The sequence below is a fragment of the Cyprinus carpio genome, chromosome B16 (genome assembly GCF_018340385.1).
Source record: "Cyprinus carpio isolate SPL01 chromosome B16, ASM1834038v1, whole genome shotgun sequence".
In the NCBI taxonomy this organism is placed as follows: domain Eukaryota; kingdom Metazoa; phylum Chordata; class Actinopteri; order Cypriniformes; family Cyprinidae; genus Cyprinus; species Cyprinus carpio.
This window is the reverse complement of record NC_056612.1, coordinates 23,394,955-23,422,028: the sequence shown is the minus strand read 5'-3', so window position 1 is coordinate 23,422,028 and position 27,074 is coordinate 23,394,955. Positions and strand designations below refer to the sequence as shown.

The following is a 27,074-nucleotide window of genomic DNA, read 5'->3' as shown; positions in this document are numbered from 1 at the left end:
TTCACATAGGAATGATTTATTTCCAAACTTGATCCCCTCTACTTTACGAGCCACAATTTAGGATTGTGTAGGAATCAATCTAGTAATAAATCTGAGGTTATGATGTCAGCCTTTGATGGCGCTTTTCCAGCTCACCGCTCGACTGCAGCCGGGAAAAGCAGAAAATCTCAGAACTCAATACTCAGCTTTTTCCAGAAATCCGCTTTCCTCTGCCCCCCTTTTACAGTCACATCTTCTGAAGCCATACATAATTACTTCCATCCACTTTCTATACCCACTTAACCTATATAGGGTCATGGAAGAATTCTAGAGTAAAAATAATGTTATTCCCCGACGTTAATTGTTATACTATTTGCTATTTATTTTATTTGTAATAACTGCCCCCCCCCCTCCCACTTTGCTTCCCGTCTAGCTACTGTCCTATCAAAATAAAGGCATAAAACGCTAAAAATAAATCTTGAAGAGAAATACCATGATTGTTAATTTTTTGGGTAAACTATTCCTTTAAGAATCAAGTCTGAATATTCTTGAGTCATTCTTGGCTTCGGTCTAAAGTGAAAAGAAGCGCCCCAGGGAATTTAACCCCAGTGATCATCCATATAAGATGGTTTTAGTGGAAAGAATCTGCTAAATGACGCACTGAAGCTCTGAGCCAGGTGTGAAGCGCTCAATCTGTCAGCTCTCAGCTGCATGTACAGGAATGTGAAATTACGTCCCTCTTTATCGGATGTCGTCGTAAAACGAGGCATGAACCCCTAACCCTGTCCAAGAGCTGAATGGAGCTGTTTGTTAATGTTAGCTAGCAGTTGTTGTTTATTCAGGTTGTATGCTTGCTTTTGTTGCAACTGCATCTTATGTTATCCTCATCTGTGTTGTGTATGAGATTGTGTTGTTGTTTGTTGTAATTAAGTGGAGCTTGCTAAGGAAAGCAACACAGTTCATATTTAGTTTGGTTTGCAAATTATACATAAGTGATACCTCAAGTGATCACCTAAAATTGCTATTCTAGCTCTTAAGATTTATAATGTTTGCCTAGCAGATGGTAAACAGTAAATAAATTCCTGTAAACTTGCATTGGAGGAGGGAGTTGTGTCTAGAGACCAGAATGCCAAAGATTGACATGACCTAAATGTCTAAACCTGGAAGTTTAAATCTAGTTAGCCAGAAAGGGAAATTAGTATACTTAATAATAATAATGTCTTTTATATAATTTTCCAGGCATACGCTCGCTTTGCTGGAGCTCCGCTCAAAATTCACAAGATTTCTAACCCCTGGAGAAGCCCCACAGGTAAGCAGGCAAAGTTTTAACAATCTGTTTCTTGGCAAACACTCCACATTCATTAAGACGAATATTTAGCATGTGCTGAAGCACGCAGGCCTCTTCCTCTTTCCTGCCGAGCTGCTGATAACTTGCATCTGTATGTTTTCTCTTTCCACATTCTTGTCTGTCTCCGATATTATTTTCCTTGGCTCCTGAATTCTTTTAAATTTCAGTATTATTCCATATTGAAGACCAATGTTCCTTCAGCAGTTTTATGTTGGGTGGGTGGACCCTTTAACTTTGCAAGAACAGTTTATGCACTACATTCACTTCTTCATTCTTTACCAAGAAATTAAAAAAAAAAATAAAGTTAATTAGCCTGTTTATCACATTATATCATTGATACATTTTACAGCTACTAAAACCTTAATAAATAAACAATTTACTTTTGTTCTTTTATTTATTTAAAAGATTACATTTTATTATTATGATTATACATTTATTATATACTACATTTATTAGTATATACATTTTATTTATTTGTATTTTTGGAAAAATGAATACTTGTACAGCAGTTATGAATTAAATGGATCAAAAGTTACAGTAAAGAATTTCATCTTTCAAATAAATGCTGTTCTTTTGCACTATATATTTATCAAAGAATCCAAAAAATAAAAAAAATAATCAGCAACTGTTCATTATGTAATATTATGTTTTCTAAAGATCACACATTTCTATTTTTGATAGTCCAGAGTGATAGTCGAATGTTTAAATGAACTGTCATTGATCATCTTTATAGGCCTATAGAAAAGAAGTGTTTTTTTTAAAAAAAAAAATGTTTTTACTGATGATGCTGATGTCTTCACTGAGGTTCACTTCCTGCTCTCAGGACCAAAGATGAAGGCAGCTGCTCCCAACCCAGTCAGATCATCATTCAGTTGAGGAAACAGGTGATTATCTCTTACCTCGCTGCTGTCCTGGTCATCAAGCATTACACAAGTGTCCCTGTATATTTCACTCTTTATTTCGGGTTCATTCATTTGAGAACCGCAGCCTTTCCAGTGATGCCTGCTGCCATTATAAAGGCTTGCCTAATTTTCTCATTAAACATGTTTGATTGCACAATGAAGGTACCCATTAAATTTGAATGGAATGAGACACAATAAACGTGTTTTTAGGAAAGGTTTTAATTAGGTGCATCATTAAAACCCTTCCTAGAAACACGTTTATAGTTTCTTGTTCTACCAGTAGTAGTGCTGTTCCACCCAGAGCTGCTTACAGAGTCAGGAGCATACACAGATCAGATCATTGCTTTCAGATTTATTCACAAAACACTACACAACTGGAAATAAGTTTGCATTTTTGATCTTCCTGTTTCTTAGTCCCAAAGTCAATTAAATGCCTGAAATAATCTCTGTGATGAACACAAGCAACTTTTATGTAATGCTACATTTTAAGCTTTTACATGTCTTGGAAAAAGGCTGTTGCTGGCTAAATGGGAATACGGAGGTGGTCAGAAACTGGAAAGATTGCAAACTGTTCTAACTCAAATGTTCCAACTTGTAGATTTAAATAAAGATTAAAAGATGTGTCAAAAGCGATCATAATGTAGTTTGTTTATAACAAACTTTACTTCTGCCTCTTGCTTTCTGGCTTCAGAATTCATAAAACTTGTTTTTTGTTAGTGAAGATTATCTTGATGAACAAAATTTGTGATAATCTCTTGGTCACAGAGCTTATTTTCTGTAGTAATAAAAAAGCCAATGGAAAAATCTTATTGGCTTTTTGACTGATGACTAGGGCTGAAACGATTAGTCGACATTATCGACAATGTCAACAATAAAAAAAACTGTGACAAATATTTTTGTTGTCGAGTAGTCGTTTGATCTCATATGACCTAATGTAAGAACCTGCAATAACATGGTTTAACCAGTGTGGCGCTGTAGCGCAAGACTGTAAATCAGCTCTCCTGATGCAAATCAAGAGAAGAAGATGCAGTGGCAGTGCTTCGGAGCAAACACAGCCAAACATGGGGCTGCTGAGTGGTGTTTGGATGAATATGTAAATATAAACTGCGCAAATGATGTTATTCAGCTATTCAAATTGCTAATTAAATGGTGAATAAGAGAGTTTCTCTGCCATCTCATTTTGTGTGCCAAATATATTTGTTTATATAAATTAATTGTATATATGTAATTACATAATATGACTTTGAAAAGCTGAAGTGATTACCTTAATTTATTTGTTAGAATATGTACAGTATAACTCAATATTTTAGCAATTCTAATTGCAAAAGCTGAATAATCAGTAAATGTCTACTGATTAATCAGCGAAATGATTAATGATAAGTCGATTAATCACTCTAATTATCGTTAGAGTAATCGATTATCAAAATAATCGTTTGTTGCAGCTCTACAGATGACAGACAGTCTGGACTCCAAGGACCACCCAAGAGACCATCTGACAGCAACCAGTCTCACAGTTTGATTTGTTCAGTGTCTTATAGTAATACTGGAAATTTGTGTTTCAGAAATACAATGCAGACTATGATCTCTCGGCCAAAGAGGGCGCAGACACTCTGGCCTTCATCTCACTGCTGGAGGAGCGACTGCTACCTGCACTGGTGAGATTCAAACACTCCACCTTGAAGAGGAAATTTTAGTGGGTACATGCTCACACTCTCATCTCCCTGCAGATCTATGCTTTATGGATCGATCCTAAAAACTATGTTGAGGTGACACGCCGCTGGCATGGAGAGAATATGTCCTTCCCGCTCAACTTCTTCCTGCCGGGCCGCATGCAGAATAGGCAGCTTGAGCGACTCCGCCTGATCCGGGGAAACAGTTCGCTGGAGGCGGGAGAAGAGGCAGAGAGGGAGGTTGGTAGGATTCTGGATATTGTGTTTGATAGTGTTTGTTTTTGCTGTGCAATGTGCATCAGATGGTGGGTGGGCTGTGTCTGTTGTGACACTAACACCTCCCTGAGACTCCAGCCAGAGGCAACAGTGTTCTGGTCCCTGAAGAGGACGCTGATAAACCAGCAGATATGTGGAATCTGGGCTCAAACAGAGCAGAAGTTCCGTTCTGGCAGAGAATTCTATTTTAGATAGTTGCTAGTCTGATGTTGGGAAACAGCTATGCTTGTGTGCATGCTTGTGAACTGTTCTCTACGGCTGAGCTATATAATAAATGTTACGCTTGCGATGATGCTTTTAATGCAGTAAGTGACGTTAATTAGAGAGATGTTTGGTGAATGTTAATCAGAATTCGTGCTCTGCATTTAACCCATCCAAAGTGCACACACACCATGAACACACACCCGGAGCAGTGGGCAGCCATTCATGCTGCGGCGCCAGAGGAGCAGCTGGGGGTTCGGTGTCTTGCTCAAGGGCACCTCAGTCGTGGTATTGCCGGCCTGAGACTCAAACCCACAACCTATGTTGTGGTATTAAAGGAATAGTCCACCAAAAATTAACTTTCTGTTATCATTTACTCCCCCTTGTATCTTTCCAAACCTTTATGACTTTTCTTTTCTTTTCCTACAGAACACGAAAGAGCTTATTTTGAAGAATGTTGGTAACCAAACAGTTTTGGACTTAATATTTTTGTCCATACACTGAAAGTCAAAGGGAACCAAACTGTTTGTTTACCAGCATTCTTCAAAATATCTTCTTTTGTATTCTGCAGAAGAAAGAACGTCATACAGGTTTGGGAAGACATGAGGGGGAGAAACTGATGACATTTTCATTTTGGGTGGACTATCTCACACCAAGAAAGAAAACTATATCAGCTTCCACACCAATGCACGATGGTGTTCTGATTATTATAAGTGCACTTGTATTATATCGTCTGCTGCTTTAAATGCTCAAGCTCTTTAAAGTTGGGTTCTGATTGGCTCTTCAAAGATGGATTCTGGTTTTAACATTCATCAGCTGTAAAAGAAAATCATTCTGAAAGTGATTTCATTAACATTCCTTTGTGTCATTAAAGTTATAACTGTTTTTGCTTTTTAAAAATGTTTTAGAAGAAATAAATGTTGATAAAAATACTATTTATATGCTATACTATATACTATACAGGTCCTTCTCAAAAAATTAGCATATTGTGAAAAAGTTCATTATTTTCCATAATGTAATGATAAAAATTAAACTTTCATATATTTAAGATTCATTGCACACCAACTGAAATATTTCAGGTCTTTTATTGTTTTTAATACTGATGATTTTGGCATACAGCTCATGAAAACCCAAAATTCCTATCTCAAAAAAAATTAGCATATCATGAAAAGGTTCTCTAAACGAGCTATTAACCTAATCATCTGAATCAACTAATTAACTCTAAACACCTGCAAAAGATTCCTGAGGCTTTTAAAAACTCCCAGCCTGGTTCATTACTCAAAACCGCAATCATGGGTAAGACTGCCGACCTGACTGCTGTCCAGAAGGCCATCATTGACACCCTCAAGCGAGAGGGTAAGACACAGAAAGAAATTTCTGAACGAATAGGCTGTTCCCAGAGTGCTGTATCAAGGCACCTCAGTGGGAAGTCTGTGGGAAGGAAAAAAGTGTGGCAAAAAACGCTGCACAACGAGAAGAGGTGACCGGACCCTGAGGAAGATTGTGGAGAAGGACCGATTCCAGACCTTGGGGGACCTGCGGAAGCAGTGGACTGAGTCTGGAGTAGAAACATCAAAAGCGTGTGCTTTTGAACCAGAAACAGCGGCAGAAGCGCCTGACCTGGGCTACAGAGAAGCAGCACTGGACTGTTGCTCAGTGGTCCAAAGTACTTTTTTCGGATGAAAGCAAATTTTGCATGTCATTCGGAAATCAAGGTGCCAGAGTCTGGAGGAAGACTGGGGAGAAGGAAATGCCAAAATGCCTGAAGTCCAGTGTCAAGTACCCACAGTCAGTGATGGTCTGGGGTGCCATGTCAGCTGCTGGTGGTTTTGGTCCACTGTGTTTTATCAAGGGCAGGGTCAATGCAGCTAGCTATCAGGAGATTTTGGAGCACTTCATGCTTCCATCTGCTGAAAAGCTTTATGGAGATGAAGATTTCGTTTTTCAGCACGACCTGGCACCTGCTCACAGTGCCAAAACCACTGGGAAATGGTTTACTGACCATGGTATTACTTTGCTCAATTGGCCTGCCAACTCTCCTGACCTGAACCCCATAGAGAATCTGTGGGATATTGTGAAGAGAAAGTTGAGAGACGCAAGACCCAACACTCTGGATGAGCTTAAGGCTGCTATCGAAGCATCCTGGGCCTCCATAACACCTCAGCAGTGCCACAGGCTGATTGCCTCCATGCCACGCCGCATTGAAGCAGTCATTTCTGCAAAAGGATTCCCGACCAAGTATTGAGTGCATAACTGAACATAATTATTTGAAGGTTGACTTTTTTTTGTATTAAAAACACTTTTTCTTTTATTGGTCGGATGAAATATGCTAATTTTTTGAGATAGGAATTTTGGGTTTTCATGAGCTGTATGCCAAAATCATCAGTATTAAAACAATAAAAGACCTGAAATATTTCAGTTGGTGTGCAATGAATCTAAAATATATGAAAGTTTAATTTTTATCATTACATTATGGAAAATAATGAACTTTTTCACAATATGCTAATTTTTTGAGAAGGACCTGTACTAGTATACTATTTTTTTAAATGCATTGGTATGATGATCCATGTGAATAGAAATTATTAAGTATATTTCTTGTTCATGGTGATTTGGTGTAAAACATTTTAACTATTTTTTTTCTTTTATTTAATCATTTTTAATCTAATCTCTTCAGTGGCTGTTTGGATAAAATAAAGCTTCCTCTGACTGAACAAAAAAAACTCTGTTACACAGTTTGTTTTAAGGTGTCCTTGTTACAGTGAAATCATACATTTAAAGACTGAAGAATATTAATTAACTAATTAATGTCACGCAAATGTCACGACTTTCACTTTTTATTTTCACTTTAAGTGCATGTACATGTAACAAGGACACCTTAAAATAAAGTGTTACCAAAAAATGTTTTGCAAAGCAAATACACGAATATTGAGATATATAAGGCTAAATACTGAGATATACAGTAAAACTTGATGACTGATAGAAGTAGAGAAAATGAACATAAGAATCTATAATCTAGCTGTTTCTTCCACATCCTCTTAGTTGTTATTCTCTGTGACTCTCTCCATCTTTCCCTCCAGCTTTACCACGATGCTCTGGAGTGCCTCAATCTTCTCTCTCAGCGTCTGGGATCGAACAAATTTTTCTTTGGTGATTCGTAAGTGTTTTACACATCAAGGTTGACCTTTAAGCTTTACTCTCAGTTGATTATGGGTTAGGTTTAATATACATTTGATGTCTTTGTGTGTTAAAGGCCCTCTTCTCTAGATGCATATGTCTTTGGTCATCTAGCTCCGCTTATTAAGATCCGGCTGCCTAACTGCCAACTGCAGCAGAACTTGAAGAATCTGGACAACTTGAACACATTTTGCTGTAACATCCTGAGCTTGTACTTCCCCAGCGAGAGTAAAGGTGGGAGACCAACAACCACAGAAAAGTGCTTGCAAAGAACAAAACATCCATTGTTCTGTCTGTAGAGTAAGAGTCATTGAGTCCTCATGTTCGTGCCTGTTCTGTTTGCAGAGGGCGTCAATCGTCCGATGTCCAGCACACAGCAGGGGAGCGACTTTGACAACGAGCCATACAAGAGACGCAAGCAGCTGCTGTCAGTGCTGGTCGCAGTGGCAGCGATGCTGAGCTACGCTCTCTTTACCGGCATAGTAGCTATTGAGCATGTGCAGGAGGAGGAGCCTGTAGGCCCCGCCTCACTCAGAGGCCCCTCCCATGAGGAAGAGGAGGAGTGAATGAGGATGAATGAAAGTAGGACTTTTTAGTTGCACTAGGATGGTTAAAGAAAACACAGGAACAACATATTGTTGGGGATTCATGTATTATTTATTCCTTGAGCTTTAATTGCATGATAATCTTTGGTTTTATATCTTATTTTTTCCATAGAGCTGCACTCGTTGCTTTTATCTTTTTGACTGGGTATATTCACCTGTGTTTTCTTTTCTTTTACCGAAAAAAATAAAAAGCAGAACTGTTTATGGCTACAAATGTTAAGCTAAGTTTAGCTGAGAAAGCACTTAAAACTTCACCGTCGTCACCAACCTCAACGTTCATTGTGTGGACCAAAACATATATTACAGTTTGAAATGGCTTTATGATAATGAGAATGAGATTTACATCTCTTACGTGCTATTGCCTTATTTGAAGCTCTGTGTTTTTCTTTCAACACATTTTATTTGCTTACCTGCATTTTTCTGCTCTGCTGTCAGTACTGGTCTGCTGTTTTATACTTCAGAGAGATTAATACTTATGTTAATGTGATGATCCTATTGCGTGAAATAGGAAATTACCAATATTTAATGACTTAAATCACCAAAAACATATAATTTATTCTACTTCATGTCTCATTCCAAACCTGTGCGACTTGGTTTCTCATGTGAAATACAAAAGGATATATTATGTAAAATGTCGACATTGATTTCCTCTCAATTAAAGTGCAGATTTGTGCTCCAGAAGGAGAAAAAGTAGTTCAAACAACTTGTGATCTATTTTCTAAATATTCTACAACCATACTTTATATAATTGTTCACTAAAAATATCCCTCTTGTCTATTGGAACTTATATGCACTATATATATTCTTATTCAAATATGCACATGCATGTTAAAATTTGGATCAGCATGTCTGATGACATGTGAGAACCAATAGTGCTTGGAATCACTAATTTGTGCATTGCACATTTGAATGTTGTGCCAGAATGATTATTATGGCACATTGTATAGAAAACACTGACTTAAACAGGATGATTAAAAAGGTCTTCTTTTGTGACAATCATACAGGTTCACAACAACACAAGGGTGAATACAATTTTTGAATAAGCGAACCCTTTAAACACTTTCAGCTTACTGCAAACTATAAAGAGAAACTGTTTTACATTATCGAGGATTAGAAATGGCACTTGTGTATTTTTTAGGAGAACGTAACCGATTATTAAAGCCAAAAGTTACTGTCCAAAGAAATCTTGCTGACAGACCACAAAACTGGCTAAGATGTTTCAGTTCCTGTAACTTTCCATTAGGTCCATGGCAGTTAAACTAGAGGAGAGTGAATTTTTTTTTTTTTTTTTTAATCTAGTTAAACTTTTTAAAAGAGAAACAATGGATTAATGGAGATGGCTGATTTTGGTTTTGTTACTTATTGTTTGTTGTCATTTTTTATTTTTTATCTTTGTTTTAGACCATGAAGATCCAAAACTACTTCACTGGTGTGTTGATATGTGTGTATTCACTCATAGACTAGATTCTACAGAGATGGACAGGAAACTACAGATTCAACCGTTAGTTAATCTCATTACACAAGGTGTTACGGGCTGTAAATATATATTGCTTATGGAGTTCTATTTTCATACTTTAATGGGCAAATAAATGATCCTGAATAATCCTTGTTCTGCAGTGGGTTTCTTTATTTTTTTGCAGTTGCAATGCTGCATTGACACAGAGGGAGTTGCTGATTTTATCTGTTGCATTGTTGTAACAAGTGACCCTGAGGACCGTGTGTGTGAATTGGAGGTTGTAAGAGAGAAAGATATTTGTTTCAAGCTATGGTTTACCTGCCGGCAGTGTTTCCGAGCATCAGAGCTGACTGAGCGAGGGCTCTGAGAATTGGTGCCCTGGGGAGACACAGCTGTGTGTTACAGCACCAGACTGGAATCCCTCTCTGGCTCCTGTTCGTTTCCTTGTATTTGTGTGTGGAAACATACCGAACCCCCTCCCCAGCACTAGATCCAGAGCAATCAGGAGCTCCCCGAAGCCACACGACATCGTTTAATGACCTCAGAAGAAGCATCTGGGAAAGAATTCCTGTTCGAGAAGGAAAAATGCATTTGGATTGTGCTCCTTTTCCACACAGGGTTTGAGATGGGGAAACGGTGGGTGGGGTTATGCTCTGAACTATGTGTCATGGACCAAACCGGTTCTGGTTTTGTTCAGGGTGTAAAAGTTTGATTCATGACTCCATTGTGAAGATTTTACTCAAAACTCATATTTTCCCTTCTGGGAAGATGGCTGTTTAACAAGCTCCTCATTTAAAGTGCATTCTGATGGTGCTTAGTACAAAAAGCTGAATGATTTTTATTATTTTTTTTTCTGCTTGCAGGGTCCAGTAAAGCTCAAGTATGACAGAACTGTTCCCCCGACACCTGCTGTTAAAAGCTGTTTCTAGGGAAACTCGGAGGTAATGAAAAATAAACATCACCCCAGGACAGACTGGTGGGACTGGACGCTGAAACTGAACAGCCCTCATACTGCTCTGCTTTGAAATGTCAGCAGCATTTCCTTTATGCCTGGAGATTGTGTTTGCAAGCAGACTGGCACAAAATCAAGAGCTGACAATGGAATTATGTATTTGTGCAAGAATAGATTGTTTGTATCTGTTCTTTTCACAATACAACAATTCTTATGGTATTACCATGTGTATTATTTTATGTATTCTATCATGGAGTCAATATAAGGTCTTACACTCAAAAATGGTGTAGGATTTACTTCCAAACAATTGTCACTCAGAAATTGCTAATAAATTTCACAAATAATTACAGTACCACATTAATGTGAAATTATAAGACTAAGATAGTATTTTCTTTCAAAAGATGCTCCAATAAACTTTTAATTTACAGCGTTTTGATTTTTTTTTCTTTTTATTTTTTTTATAGAGTATTTACAATGTTTCAATATCAAAGAAGGCATTGGTATTTCAGGGGTTTAAAAAAAGTGCATACACTAATTCTACACAACTTCTATCATTTACCTACATATTAAATGTTTATCACAAAAATATATTTGAAAAAAATCTTTAAGAGCATTTGCCTTGCTACAGTATTTTTAGTTTCACGACACAGACACACGCTGCATAATTTGTGCTAGTTTTTAAAAAAAAAAAATTTTTAACTACGGTGATTTTTTTTTTTTTTTTTTTTTTTGCAAGAGTCAAACATACATCCATGGCTGTTGCACTGGGATTTGAAGATGGCTTGTCAAAGTTAAACTTTAAAAAAACGTTCCGGTTTTTTTTTTTTTTTTTTTTTTTTTTTTGGAACGCCCCCTTGAGTCTATGCGTGTTATCAATCTTGCTTTTGTGCTTTACACGAGATTAATGTGTTGTATGATGATGAGGAGGGCGGATTCAGTTCTCAGAGCAGCTCACTCTCTCCTTCTGTAAACGCAGCTCTCTCTCTCTCTCTCTCTCTCCCCTGACAGCGCAGGTTTGTTCCAGTGGAAATATTTCGTGTTTCAATGCATCGCTGACGAATCTGTTCTGGATATTTTCTGCATCACTTTTGCATGAATTATTTGTAAACATGAAAGTTTGGGTCAGTCTCTTCGTGTTTATGTTCGTCTGGTTCGCAGAGAGCGCACAGAAACAAGATGTACCGGGTAATTACTCTTTTTTATATATATATATATAACTTTCATAATTATTAACACTGACCTCTTTCAGGTAGGTATAAGTTAATATTCTTAAGTTTCCTATATATCGGCCTATGTATTTTAAAGTCATTTTATTTCTTTTTTTTTTTAAATTCGCATTCACTCTTTTGCTGTCTTTAATTTGTATTCACTCTGTTTTGAGAAAGTTTGAGAACATTCTACCTCGTCCATTTTCATTAAAGCTCTTATAGAAGAAGAGTCAGGGGGACATGATTAGAGTAGGTTATTCGAGGAGACTGTAGTAGCTACTAGTAGGCTATAGTAAATTCCTCATTCACTCACTCTTTTTTTTTTTTCTCAATGAATGAGTTGACCCATTTCAAAACCCTAGTCTAAATGATTAATTCACAAATAGGTCTGATCCAGTTCTCCAGTTCCACTCACTGACTTTTGTTAAATTTGACTAATTTAAAATGTAAAAAAAATATTTAACCAACCAAATTACTAAAGAACAAGAAGGACTGGGAAGGAAGGAAAACTATTAAGAATAATTAAAAATAAATGGCATGGATTACATCAGAATAATGATACATAATAGACACGATATATTAAATTCTAAAAAGCTTGCTAAGATAAAATAATGGAATTATTGGTTATTTAAAAACAAAATTGTTAGGCTGTACTGTGCAAGAGTCATATGGACAGCTTTTGTGGTGCTTCTTTTATTGCTTTTTATTTTATTGGTCGTTTTGGTTCTAATTGGAGTTTGACAGCTGTGGTCACTAAACTGTCATTGTACCAAAAATGAGTGAAATATTTTTTTCAAAAGTTCCACATTCTTGGAAAAGTAACAGTATAGTATATGCATTTGGAACAACATGAGTGACATTATTCATTTACTGTTCCACTATGTCTCCGTTTCGCTCTCTCAGTGATAGACGTGTTGAGTTTGGAGGATGTGAAGCAGACCGTGGCGGCGGTGGAGAAGATCTCTTTAGCTCTGAAGACTCTCAGTGATGTATATGTGATGTCTTCCTTCCGTCTGCCTCCTAAGCTGGGTGGAGTTCTGCTGGGCCTCTACAACAAGCAGGATAACAAGAAATACCTGGAGGTTGCCATCATGAGCAAGATTAACAAAGGTAATGACCTTTTTTTGTAATTTATAATCAGAATCAACTTGCTTTTTTCTCTGAAACCGCTTTTCTTTTCTGTTGACTTCACTGTATAATGTTGACCAACAGCATGATACTTACATTCAGATTTGGCTCCATTTTGATATGGAATGCCCACTTTTTGACAATCGACTCATTTTTTAAATAGAAAAAAAATAAAATCAAGTCCTGCCCTACATTTTTTTATTGAATATTTTTTTTTCACTTGTAAATACATCACATCACAGAGATCAAATGGGTTGCGGGTATGGTGTCTGCTCAGAACATCTCTAAAAGGTTTGTTTTACTCTAGTTCTGGTCCGGTATGTTCGTGAAGATGGGAAGCTGCACACAGTAAACCTGCAGAGCCCAAATCTGGCAGACGGACGGTCTCAGTCTGTTATTCTCCGTGTCGGTGGCCTGCGCAGAGAGTACCTGAGCCTTGAACTCTATGTGAACTGTCGTCTGGCTGACTCCGCCCAGCGGCTGCCCCTATTGGTCTCTCTGCCCAGAGATGCAGAGCTGGTGGAGATTCGTAATGGCCACAAGGCATACACTCGGATGCAGGTGAGACCAACTTAATATGATGTCTTAAATTATGTTTTCACAACACCTGCTCTACCATTCAAATGTTTGGGGTCTGTCTGTATTATTTTGTAATGTTTTTTAAAGTTTCTTATGCCGCATTTATTTGATCAAAAACTGAGAAATATTTTCATATTCACAATAGTGTGTATTACAGTGCTCAATAAATATATTATCAGTGTTACAAACAGTTGTGCTGTATAATATTTTTGTGGAAACTGTGACACTTTTTTTTAGTTGATAAATGAAGTTCTAAGGAACATAATTCGTTTGAAATAGAAATATTTTGTAATAACGTAAAAGTCTTTACTATTTTGACAAATTTAATGCATTCTTTGTTAAATAAAAATATAAATTTCTTTAAAAAAAAAAACTTACTGGCCCCAGATTTTTGGACAGTAGCGTGTATCATAAATTTTTTTCTATGGAAGGCAGAAATGTGAACATGATATGAACTGTGCGTGTTCTTCAGAAATTCTCCTTTTTGAGTTTCAATGAAACAATAAAGAATTCAGGTTTTAATTGAGTAAACTATTCCTTTAATTTTTAATGAAAAAAGAGATTAGTTGTGATTGGTTAAGAACTGAAGTCCAGATATCAAGAACTGAAGTCCAGATATCAAGTCTCCTATTATATCAAATACTATAATCAAATGTTTTTCGTCCAGGGATCAGTGGAGTATATTAAACTGGCACTAGGGGGCACTGTTGCCCAGGCTGGGGCTCTGACCGACTGTCCCTTTCAGGGGGACGCCTCTTCATATAACATAGGTTAGCCAACATCAACATAAGATTGTACACGGAACCTGAATATGTGGTTTTTGATTGCAAAATCATTGTCTGAAATATGTTTTGTTTTTCAGTGAATGGCGAGGTTAATTCTATTCTAGGTGAGTGGACATTGGTGAAGTCACGATATGCAGTTTGTTAGTTTAGTATTTATTTAATTTGAAGATATTTGATGCCTTTTTGTACAGGTGACCATACTAAAGCTCTGATTGGCCAGCTGATCATCTTTAATCAGATCTTGGGAGAGCTGAGAGAGGACATCAGAGAACAGGTGTGAATGAGTTAGAGTATACAGTATATGTGAGGGAATCTGTTCTGTACATGTTTGATTTATGTGATTTTGCACTATTTAGGTGAAAGAAATGTCTCTCATCAGGAATGCTATTCTGGAGTGCCAGATGTGTGGTGAGTAGCAACGTCAAACCATCCAGACATAGGCTGCAGTCAGACAGCAAAAAAACAAATAATAAAAATTAGATAAAAAAATGTTTTTCATCCTATTTGTAGTGCTAATAGCTGGGTTAAGAAAGAGAATAATAACCAGAACAACTAGTTGTTTGTCATGCTTTTGTAAAGGATTCCTGACAGGATTCCTGTTGATAAATTTATATTATTATTACTATTATTATTGTTATTATTATTATTATTATTATTATTATTATTATTATACAAACTCTTTATAACATGGGATCAGAGAGTCAAAATCAAAACTTTGTGATTAAACCGTAATTTATAATAACTATTTTCTGTTTTAATACAATTTATTCCTGTGACGACAAAGCTGAATTTTCAGCATAATTACTCCAGTCTTTAGTGTCACATGATCCTTCAGAAATCTTTGTAATATGCTGATTTGCTGCTCAAGAAACATTTCTTCTTATTATCATCATCATCATCATCGTCATGTTGAAAACAGCTGTGGTGCTGAAAATTATTGAGGAAGCCATAATCTGTATTTTTTATTTTGATTCTAAGATGAAGATTGAGATTTTTAAAGTTTTGTTAAATGTCTTTTGATCAATTTAATGCATCCTTGCTAAATATAAAAGTATTAATTTCTTTACCCAAAAATAAATAAATAAATAAATAAATAAAATCATACTAACCCCAGACTTTTGAATGGTAGTATATAATTATTTTTTGCCTGCATATTATTTGAGAGGATGGAATCATCAGCAGTGTCAAAAAAGGGCAAACAGTTTAGAATAAAGGTGAAATATTTATTAAAATTGCTAAAATAATGACTGCCATTTTCTGCCATTTTTCAGGCAATCAGAAAGCCTCTCCACAAACCTCCCTGTATTTAAAACAGCAAACTCTATAGAATGTATCCCATTATCTTATTCAACTGTCTGGACTTTTATTTCATGATTAAAATGCTTATTAGTCTAACACATTTGGTTGAAACTAAGACACTTTTGCATAAAACTGAATGAGGAAGTCAATAATGAGGTCATTTGACAATTATATGAAATGTTTATCCCTGCATAATGCATTCTGTTTCAAATAATACTTTTTAATAGTAGGCAATATACAATGTATACTATATATGCAGGAAGCAGTATGCTATTATCCATTACAAATATAGCCAGACAGAGGGCTTTAGATTCTTTAGTGTACAGTATGTATAATTCACATGAACTTATTGATTCTTATTGACTTATTATGGTACATTGTCTCTGGTTTGAGGATTTCATGAGCCGCGTTCACGCTGTCAGCCCAACCCCTGCTTTAACGGCGTGGGCTGCATGGAGACGTTCGATTTCCCAGGGTACCGCTGTGGCCCCTGTCCGGAGGGCATGATAGGGAACGGCACACACTGTCAGGATATAGATGAGGTGGGTGAGGGCATTTAGTGCTGGTTTTATCGTCATTTACTGATGGTCTTGGTCCAGAAACCAGTGTAACTGGGTATGTCTGTATTTCAAAGAGATTTGAATAAACATGCCTTTGTTTTGATTTGTTAAAGCTGTTTCATATTAGCATGTCTCTCCCCATCAGTGTTCAGAGGCTCAGCCGTGTTATACACCAGGCGCATGTGTCAACACAGCAAAAGGTTTCACCTGTGAGCCCTGCCCACCCGGATTCTGGGGTCCTCCTCTCTCTGGATTCGGTGTGGAATATGCAAAGAGTCATCGTCAGGTACCATGCATTTATTTGATCAATGATACAGTAAAAACTGTAGCATTGTGAAATATTATTACAATTTAAAAGAACCGTTCTTTATGGTAATAATAATTTTTAAATGCAGTTTATTTCTTTTGATGGCAAAACTGAATTTTTAACATCATTACTCCAGTCTTCAGTGTCACCTGAAATTCAGAAATGATTCTAATATGCTGATTTGCTGCACAAGAAACATTAGCTATTAAAATAAAGGTGAAATATGTAATTCAAATGTTTGTCGGTGTACTATATGCTAAGAGCCACCTTTAGGTCCAATTGCTCCAAAATTATTACGACACTTAAAAATGCCTGAATGCATTAGATAGCAAAATTGCAAAACATGCAGCAACTAGTGTCTTCTTCTGATGAATTTGTTTCAGGAATGCTCTGATATCGATGAATGTCTTGATTTGGCCAATGCCTGCACACCCAACTCCATCTGCATCAACACCATTGTGAGTATGAGTCATAAAAACCAATACTTTTTCTCTGGAATCATACAAAGTGTATATGTTAATGTTTTTAACTTCTTCTCCCTTCTTAGGGATCATATCGATGCGGTCAGTGCAAGGTTGGATATGTTGGGAATCAGACAGCTGGATGTTTCCCTCGGAAATCGTGCGCCACGCTCAGTTTCAACCCCTGTGACACTAACGCTCACTGCGTCATTCAGCGGAACGGCGACGTCACCTGCGCTGTATGTCTATACAATACACACACATTGTGTCCTAACTAGATGCCATGTGTAAAGAATTCAGAGAAAGATCGCAGTTTGTCACACAATCACATCCAATCCGAATGTATTAGATTCTTAAAGTGGTAGTTCAACCAAATATGAAAATTCTGTTTTTAGTATCATATTATCTGTATCATATCATATCTTTATTGCATCGTTCTCAAGTTTTCTGGTGAACTTCTGTATGATTGTCTTAGTGTAATGTCGGATGGGCCGGTAACGGTCACACTTGTGGGAAGGACACGGATATTGATGGTTATCCGGATCGCTCTTTGCCCTGCATGGACAACGACAAGCACTGCAAGCAGGTCTGAAACTCAGTCATTTTACCCACAATCCTTCTCCCTGCACACACTGATGCTGTATAAACATTGACTAAATTGATGTGACTTTTTATAATTATTGAGAAACCATATTGTTCTGTTTATTCTGATGGTTTATAGATTTGATTCTTTCCAGTTCAAGTACATGTTGTACCTTTCAGGGAAATTAAGCTGTTCATCCTAGATGAGATAATGCGTTTACATGAACCAAGTTTGTTTTTGCATTTGTGTTTGGACTTTTATATGATAGATTCACCGTAGCTTGCAGTCCCAAAACGTTTCCCATGTCTGAATGCAGGATTTTATGCTGCTTTTGCTAGGGATGCACTAGGGATGTTCATATTGTGTGTTTTTCAGGACAACTGCATCTTCACGCCCAACTCTGGTCAGGAAGATGCAGATAATGATGGGATTGGAGACCAGTGTGATGAGGATGCAGATGGAGACGGAATAAAGAATGTAGAGGTGTGTTTGTGGACTATCCGAGCAGTATTATTGTTAACCAAAACTATTAAAAATCAGTTTCATTATTTGAAATATATTGTCATATAAATGTTAGAAATTAGAAATGTTGCTTTTGAACTGACTGAATGAAAAATTTACTAAAATGAATAAAATAAAACTAAAATATAAATAAACTGTAGCTAAATGAAAATATAAAAAACTAATAAAATAACAAAATTACTAACAATTAAAAAAGCTAATTCAAAATATGAATAAATACTATATATATATATATATATGTATATATATATATATATATATATATATATATATATATATATATATATATATATATATATATATATATTATACTTTTTTTTTTTTTTACAGGATAACTGTCGGTTGGTTTCCAATAAAGATCAGCAGAACTCTGACACTGATTCGTTCGGTGATGCATGTGATAACTGTCCCACCGTTCCCAACATCGACCAGAAAGACACTGACAATAACGGAGAGGGAGATGCTTGCGATGAAGACATCGATGGAGACGGTAAAGACTTGGTTCAGTTTGATAAAATGGTCTTTTTGTGTCCCTACGACATCATCTTTGTGTGTGTGATGAGTGTGGATATTTTGCAGGAATCCAGAATGTGCTGGATAACTGTCCCAAAGTGCCGAACCCAATGCAGACAGACAGGGACAGAGACGGAGTGGGGGATGCGTGTGACAGCTGTCCTGAGATCAGCAACCCCATGCAGGTACTGCATCTCATCTTAGCTTATTTAAAACTTTTAAACTTGCATTGTACTTCGATGCAGTCTGTAAAAGAAGTTCACCCAAAAATGACATCTGTGTCATCATTTACTCATTCTCATGTCCTTCCAAACCAGTGTGACTTGTGGAAAATAAAAGAAAGCTATATATAGTATATTACATTTCACACTGTTTCTAAAAGCTGTCATTTATCTTCAGAAGACTTGAAGTTTAACACATTTAAATTGACAAATTTAAATGTGTTAAAAGTTTTTTGTCATTTTGAAACTTAATATCACCTGTCAGTTTTTGTTAAGTTTTAGTTTCTGTATATTTCCAGTTAGTGATTTTAGTACTTCAACTTCAACTTGTTTCAGTTAGTTATCAAGGAAACAGTTCTAATTTTCGTTTAGTTATTCATTTATTTATATTTTATTGTATTTCAGCTACAGTGTTAATTATAATTTTATCCTGTTTGGAATGAAAGGGAACTATTCCTTAAACAAATCATTTAAAAAAACAGCTAGTTCTTGCTTCTGCAGTAAATTATCTTTTCATATACTTTTATAGAATTAATTGAATTAATAATAAACGCAATTATTTTTATTGCAGACAGATGTAGACAACGACTTAGTCGGGGATGTTTGTGACACCAATCAAGACACGTGAGTAAACAACTCAAATGTAAATTCAAACAAATAAATCACACAACTGGCAGATTATCCATTAGCCTGTATATGGTAAGACTTCTGCCATCTAGTGTCTAATAGTTGTTCATAGTTCATTTTCAGCTCAGACACGCAGTTCAGCTCATAGTGTTTAATGTTCTGTGTTTGCAGTGATGGAGACGGACACCAGGACACTCGAGATAACTGCCCCGACATTCCAAACAGCTCTCAGCTGGACTCGGACAATGACGGCATCGGAGATGACTGTGACGATGACGATGATAACGACGGGGTCCCAGACAATTATGCCATCAACGGCATCGGACCCGATAACTGCAGACTCATTTCCAACCCCAACCAGAAAGACTCAGACAGTAAGGGCGTTCATATCCACTAATGGCTAATAATCCTCCTGATTAATGACTTATGTTATTGCTTTCTTTCTTGTCATTTAGGTAACGGAGTCGGTGACGTTTGTGAGAATGACTTTGACAATGATGCGGTGTTGGATTTAATTGACGTGTGTCCAGAAAGTGCTGAAGTCACACTTACAGATTTCAGAGCCTATCAGACAGTCATTCTGGACCCGGAGGGTGACGCTCAGATCGACCCGAACTGGGTGGTGCTCAATCAGGTAAAGCATCATGGGATTCCTTCTGCTCTCATTGATACAAGATCATCATGATGTTCTATTTTTTTCATAGATTAAATTTTACTTTTAAGTAATAAACTGATGTTTATCTGGTGCCTTCTGACTTCGAGTATGAATGAAACAGTCTGCAATGTTCACATAGCACATATATATATATATGCATAAGAAATTATTGTTACTATAAGATATTTATAACAAAAAGGAGGTCAAAAATGGAGATTTTTTAAAAAAAGACATTACTTATGCCTTAAATACAAAAAAACAACATAGAAATGGTTATCCATGATGTCATGGATATTTAAAGGTGAAGTCTGTAAATTTCTGTACCTGTCTAAGTGGTTATATTAATACAGATGAATTTGTGTTTCAGGGTATGGAGATTGTTCAAACCATGAACAGCGACCCGGGCTTGGCAGTGGGTAAGTTTGGTTTCAGTATTCAGGAGCTAAATGCCCGGTAGATCTTCAAACGCAAACTGTAAATGGCTTCTCCACAGGATACACAGCGTTTAATGGTGTGGACTTCGAGGGAACTTTTCACGTTAACACGGTGACTGATGACGACTACGCCGGCTTCATCTTTGGCTATCAGGATTCGTCTAGTTTCTATGTGGTGATGTGGAAGCAGACCGAACAGACGTACTGGCAGTCGATCCCCTTCAGGGCCATGGCTGAACCTGGTCTGCAGCTCAAGGTGCAAATATTGCTAAATGGCTTATTGCTTGGTTCATGGAAATATATTGGCCATTTGAGCTTTTGGGGAGTAAGGCTTTAAACTCTGTTTTCGTGTAGGCAGTGAAGTCTCGTACAGGTCCAGGTGAGTTCCTTCGTAATGCTCTGTGGCACACGGGGGATACGGATGGAGAGGTGAAACTGCTCTGGAAAGACCCACGAAACGTCGGCTGGCAAGATAAGACCTCGTACCGGTGGCAGCTCAGCCATCGGCCACAAGTCGGGTACATCAGGTGAGATCTCCTACAAATGGGACAATTGTGCAGCAACACATTATACATTACCGTTCAAAAGTTTAGGGTCAGTTAGATTTGTTAGATTAATACTTTTATTCAGCAAGGATGCATTAAATTGATCACAAGTAACAGTAAATGAATTTATAATGTAACAAATGACTTCTATTTCAAATGTATGCTGTTCTTTTCTATTCATCAAAGAATTAAAAAAAATCAAGGTTTGTTCAACTGTTGTCAACATTGATAATAATAAGAAAAGTTTCTTAAGCATCAAATCAGCATATTGGTGTTAATTTATGTTGTAATCAGGGTTATTAGTTAACTAAAACCATAAAAAATTATTACTTGAAATAAAATAAACATTAACTCAAAATAAAATATAGACACATTTATAACAAAAAAGTGACTAAAATAAAACATTTACTAAAACTTAAAATACTACTATAAAATGAAAACACAAAATATGCAAATAAAACCACTTAAAATATTAATAAAATATATATTACTATCTCAGTAATACAAAAATATATATGACTATTTTAACTGTATTTTTGATCAAATTATTGCCCTGGTTAGCATAAGACTAAGACACTTCTTTCAAAACCTTTTTTTTTTTTTGAAGTTATTTTAATTGACAGCATGCCAAAAATGTAAATGTTATCCGTTTTAAATTATATTTGAACTGGTGCATTACTTTAGTACGAATAGAAAGGTGTTTGTCCCAGCTGAAACAACTTTTCTGTCTGTCGGATTGTGGGTTGTCTTTGTCATCACAAGAGGGCGCAATACTAGCCTCGGTCATTGACTGCAGTGGCAGCTGATGGAAGCTTGTTCTGGTGTACTGGAGAGTGGGCTGGGGGCCGGGGGGTGACTAGTTATCCTTAAAATTTCTTCTGAGCGTCCCCTCCTCTTTTGCCCCCTCACACCCCTGAGACTCTGCTGAGTGGTCGGGCCCCCTGGCTGCCCATTGTTGTGGTTGCCATGCCAATGAAATCCTTGGCAAGAATTTTCTTGGTGCCTGTTCATATGCAGATCCAACGGAAACTACTGTAGTGGACGGGCCGTTAAAGAAAGAGAGAGAACGGACCGCAGAGGACAGTTAAACATGTATTGTGTATGATTTCCTGTACTGCGTAATTTCTTGGCATTGTGTTGTAAATCAGATGCTCTTTGCCAAAGAAATGACGAATGAACTCCAGCAAAGGCTCAAAAATGTGTTTTTTAGTAATGTCATAACAGAAATTGATTCCAGTAACTTCTTGTCTGATGGTTAAGCAGTCTGAAGCTTTAAAACTTTGAGTGTTCATGATTATTGAACACTAGATCAGAACATTCCCAAGTTTATAGTAGTTATAAATACTTACAGGAAGAGAGAGCTGTGTGGAGCTCTCTGTGTGTGTGTGTGTGTGTGTATACACGTGTATGCACAGTTTTGTGAGACAATGTGTAGCCGAGGCTTTGTAAGGGCCCTTTCAAACACACACACATAAACACACCTGCTTTGTATTCAGTGAGAGGAGTGAATAGAGCACTGGAGTCCAGTCCGCGCACACACTCACACTGGATTGTTCTGCAGACATGCTCCACTCATACATAATGCAATTTAAGTCCAGCCTGCTGCTAAATCAAATTAGATCTCATTTATTATCAGGTAATTAGAGGGTGAGCAGGTGGAGTTTAGCAGCGGCCTTTAGCATAAAACAGCTCTCAGCTTCATTGCGACCGAATATTCTAGAACAACGGTTCTCAGCTAGGTTGTGACCCAAAATTGGGTCAGCAATGCTAAATGTGAATAATAAAATTCAAGCGTGAATTTAGGATGGCAAAATAAAAGGGTTTTTAAGTGGGAGGAGAAAATGTTTCCCATTTTGGTTGTGTGTAAAGTACTTCAGTGCAAACTTGGTAGAAGATAAAAATGTATTGTAATATTTTCTACATTTTAGTTATTACATTTCTAGCAAGAGGTTTGGAAAAATTGAGACTTTAATGATGTTTTGGAAAGAAGTCTCCTATGTTCACCAAACCTGCATTTATTTGATCAAAATACTGTAAAAAAAGTACTGTTTTTATATAAGTGTCATTTATTCCTTATATAACTTTCATCAAAGAATCCTGAGGACAAAAACAGTTTCCACAAAATATTAAGAAGCAATAACTTTTCAACACTGATAATAATAAGAACTATTATTAGTAATTAAGCACCAACAATAATTGATAATACTGGAGCACCATATCACCATATTAGAATGATTTCTGAAGGATCATGTGACACTGAAAACTGGAGTAATGATGGATCTGTAGTTGCAAAAAATTATTTTTCTATTTATGCAGTTTGTGGTACTATTAATAAATCTCAGCATTTGATCTTAAGGACGTTTTTGCTTATTTTAGCATTGTAAACAGTTTTGGTGTTGTTTACTTTGTTCAGTATTAAATCTAGATCCAGTTCTGACAGTAGTATTTTACAGTCACATATAAGAGGGCTTGTGCTCCTGTCGCAGGGTGAAGCTGTATGAAGGCACAGAGATGGTGGCTGACTCTAATGTAGTGATTGACACCAGTATGAGAGGGGGGCGCCTGGGCGTCTTCTGCTTCTCCTGTCGCAGGAAATTCTCTCAAGAGAACATCATTTGGTCCAATCTGCGCTACCGCTGTAACGGTAAAGACTAATCCACTCTTTGATATTTAAATCATGATCCCCAGACCCTCAAAGTCTTCAAGAAATCTGAAATCTACAAATTCAGAATAAAAGTTGTTTATTGACAAAAAAAAAAAGAGGATTACAACAATAAAACAACACACTCACAAAGCAAATGAAACATATCTTTTCCAGATACTGTTCCAGAGGACTTCAGTACACACCGTAAACAGGTTCTAATGCACATAAAGGTGTGAGGGGAGTGAGACGCCCTCTGTCTCTCTCTCTAGACCCTCTGAAACCCAGCGTGGGGCCACTGAACTCCTGTGTGCGAGGGGCCAAACAACCAGGACAGATGAGAGATTTACCCAGCGTCTGTGTCACTCCGGATGAGGAGACTGAATGAAAGGAGACCAAAGACTTTTATTTTACGTTTTGTGCGTTTATGTGTGTCATTGCGGAGCCGTATAATGTGTGAGTATGAGTGTATGTTTGAGAGAGTCCATTAGCGTTTGTTTGCATTAACAATTGTCTTGAAATAAAGGGATATGATGTATTTTCTAGAACACAACAAATACTCAAATGGTCCTATAATCATTTTTAATACATGACAAAAACAGAAATCAATTCTAAAAATACCAAAAATGACAGTTTGATATGTCAACCCCAGATTTCTTTTGTTTCTGTATGCCATTAATGACGAATGAGAGCTAAGCTCAAGCATATGTATATAAATATATTAATTTAACATTAGTTAAAACAAATTATATTAAACATTATATCTGAATATATGAAAAATCCAGAAAATATATTTTATTTCAACTCAAATGAGAAATCTATGCTATGTTTGGAATAGCGTGCTTGTATACTCTTATTTTTGTACGGTATATAGTTTAATTTAATGCGAGTAGTATGTATATGCTTTATTACTTTAATTATCTTATATTATATTTTCCAAACTGTGCAGTGTACATCAGTGAACACTGTATGGAATATTGTATGCAATGCAAAAAAGTACACAGTTTATGATGCATACTGCACAATATTCAGTGAGTAGTAAGTTAGTAAGTGCCATACACTCACACCTGCAGTCTGGCGCCGCCCTAGTGCTCGAGCTCTTCATAAGCGGCTGTCGTGGCGGGAGATTGCAGCGGGAGTCGCGTGTTCCTCGTGGTCAGGGAGGCCGGGACGAGTGCAATATTGGCGGGAGATTGAACAACAGTGCACAACATCCCACACCTGCCAGACCGCGGGACTACAAACACACTCTCCTAAAGACTTCAGAGTTCTCCTCAGAGCTATAACACACATTAACACAAATACACTTATTTTCTCTCTCTCTATAATAAGTTATCATATATTAAGTTTGAGACATTTAAAAAAGTTATTTTTAAATTAAAAGTTTAGCTTGTTTAAAAAAAAAAAAAAAGTGAAATATTTGAATTTAGAAATGAGGGCCAATGCGGCAGGTAGGTATCGGAACCCATGAAGCCACTGAAGCCAAACACTGTTTGCACCTTTTAAAACTTTATGACTATGAAGTATACTCAACATCATGTTTCCCACCAAAGTGTTGCAACGTTTTTTGTCTTAAAAAAAGACAATCAGTCAGTAGCCTAATGTAACGTTACTTATTAATACGTATCAGCCTGTAAAACCTTTACAATAACAATGCTATTACAAGATATATTGTATTAATATGTACAACTAAATTTTTATTGTGTGGGTTGAGTTAATAAGCAATAATAAAATTTTAACAAATTTGGAGTCGGATCAATGTTCAGTTTGCGTAAATGTTGATAATTTCGGGCATCAATGGCATTATTCACTATTATTTATTTTAACATACCCTACTGACAGATAAATAGTTTACGTTTAACTTCAGTTTTCTTTTGCTTTTCAAATTTTAAACAACGCGAAATCGTAATCGTTCCAAGTATTCCTGACGAACGCCTGCTAGTTGAGAATCACTGTTCTAGAGGACTGGTTGCTTAGTAACGGGGTAATCTGGTGACCAGCGAACAGTCCAGCAGACAAAAATGCACAACACAAAAAATAACGTATGTCTATAAAGATAACAAGACACTTAACTAAATAACCGCAACAAATAATAATAATAATAATCAAAACATATAAAGTTTTTCTTCTTGTCCATCAAGGAGTTTATGACTCACCTACAATTTCACAGCGTTCCCCAAACACTGTGTTTAAATCACATCGCTGTACCGGACATCGCTGCTTGTTAAGTTTTTATTTTTGTATAGTCCGGTTTCATGCTTTTGGCGCGTCTGCAGCGCGGTGGTTCTGGTTTTGCCCAAAATGTGAGGGGCACAAAAGGACCTGCGGCCCCGCAGCGCCCCGCCTCCATCCAGCCAACAAAGAGCCTGAAACTCACTGATGCATGCATGCATGCATACTGCAGACAACAGAGCAGATCACATTCTAACACACACACACACACACACACACACACACACACACACACACACACACACACACACACAATGCTAGATCACTCTGAAGCATGCAACAGACACTGAAGATGCCAGCCAAACCAGCTATGCATGCATCAGTGTGTGACGCATACACGGGACATCTTACAATTGTTTTCATACAAAAACTTCTAAGCGTTAAAAGGCTGGTGGCCGCGACGCACTTCAGTGTTTACAGTTATTCTTCTGAAGCACAATTTCGTGAGACTTGCATCAAACTTGCTGTTTTTGCGCACTTTCGTTCCGCGCTGGTCAACACTGCCACCTGCCGGACGCGCCCTGAGCTGCAGCTCTGAGCTTTCGTTTCTGTTTTTTTAAACACCAGCAAATGTAACAACTGCAAACTGATTGACCTTAGTTATTGAAAGAGGGGACCTTTGCGGCGTCCCGGAGGTAGGAATCCGCTAAATGAACCCGAAGATGGGCAAACACATCCTCAAACACACGCATTTAACACCAAACAGAGAAAAGAGACAGAGAGGGCAGACAAACAGGCCCTTATTCGCTACACTTAGGCTTTTAAAGTCTTTTAGAGTTTCATTAGGACATTATTTAATGTTTTGATGTTCTGCACACGTTTTCTTCGTGATTGTTTTCAACGGTGTCTATGGGGTGATTTCAGGACACACGTGTCACACAAGTTAACTTTTAAAACCTTTTAATCAAAGACTTGAGGTTTAAATTCTTAACATATTAATATAAACTCGATTGGATTCTTTGTGCTTATTATTTTTTATTTGTATGCTATCCACCTTATTTTGTAACAGAAGCAAACTATTTTCTTTAAACGTGCGAGAATTCCGCTTCATTACCTGCTATAACTAAACTAATTTTAATAGATTAAAATAATATGATGACAAAAAAAAAAGTTTTCAATATTAAATAGCTTACGTGGGCTACTGTTTTTGTACAGGTAATGTTAAAATAAGTGGAAGCATGTCTCCAGAAGCCTCGCACAGTCAGTACAAA

The 27,074-nt window shown here is 36.9% G+C and overlaps 2 protein-coding genes and 1 long non-coding RNA gene across 3 annotated transcripts in view; 2 read left to right on the top strand and 1 right to left on the bottom strand.

Annotated features, from left to right (window-relative positions):
• Positions 1-9,760, top strand: part of mtx1a (metaxin 1a) — a 13,536-nt gene extending 3,776 nt beyond the window's left edge. The window contains exons 2-8 of the mRNA XM_042741564.1: positions 1,219-1,288; positions 2,132-2,211; positions 3,792-3,884; positions 3,957-4,139; positions 7,454-7,530; positions 7,627-7,784; positions 7,896-9,760. Of these exons, the coding sequence (XP_042597498.1) occupies positions 1,219-1,288; positions 2,132-2,211; positions 3,792-3,884; positions 3,957-4,139; positions 7,454-7,530; positions 7,627-7,784; positions 7,896-8,116 (882 nt within the window). The 3' untranslated portion in view covers positions 8,117-9,760. The remainder of the gene's footprint in view (positions 1-1,218; positions 1,289-2,131; positions 2,212-3,791; positions 3,885-3,956; positions 4,140-7,453; positions 7,531-7,626; positions 7,785-7,895) is intronic.
• A 1,721-nt stretch (positions 9,761-11,481) lies between these two features.
• Positions 11,482-24,400, top strand: thbs3a (thrombospondin 3a). Its single transcript, XM_042741563.1, has 23 exons — positions 11,482-11,748; positions 12,675-12,881; positions 13,207-13,460; positions 14,146-14,248; positions 14,341-14,367; positions 14,455-14,537; positions 14,620-14,671; positions 15,956-16,104; positions 16,268-16,408; positions 16,813-16,887; positions 16,977-17,129; positions 17,366-17,476; positions 17,849-17,956; positions 18,326-18,485; positions 18,575-18,693; positions 19,301-19,353; positions 19,528-19,730; positions 19,812-19,990; positions 20,379-20,427; positions 20,505-20,701; positions 20,800-20,972; positions 23,477-23,634; positions 23,809-24,400. The coding sequence occupies exons 1-23, from the start codon at positions 11,673-11,675 to the stop codon at positions 23,868-23,870; spliced, it is 2,892 nt and encodes a 963-aa protein (XP_042597497.1). The 5' UTR covers positions 11,482-11,672; the 3' UTR covers positions 23,871-24,400.
• LOC109102303 lies at positions 23,715-26,054 on the bottom strand. Its single transcript, XR_002019856.2, has 2 exons — positions 24,697-26,054; positions 23,715-24,011 (listed from the first exon to the last, which is right to left on the bottom strand). It is a non-coding gene; the product is annotated as an uncharacterized LOC109102303 (long non-coding RNA).
• Positions 26,055-27,074: the final 1,020 nt, after the last annotated feature.

Excerpts from the sequence above, each read along its gene's own strand:
- thbs3a (XM_042741563.1), top strand. The coding sequence starts at position 11,673 with ATGAAAGTTTGGGTCAGTCTCTTCGTGTTTATGTTCGTCTGGTTCGCA. Across the intron at positions 14,368-14,454 it reads CGAGGTTAATTCTATTCTAG|GTGACCATACTAAAGCTCTG; the intron begins GTGAGTGGACAT and ends CTTTTTGTACAG. Across the intron at positions 19,354-19,527 it reads TGTGACACCAATCAAGACAC|TGATGGAGACGGACACCAGG; the intron begins GTGAGTAAACAA and ends CTGTGTTTGCAG.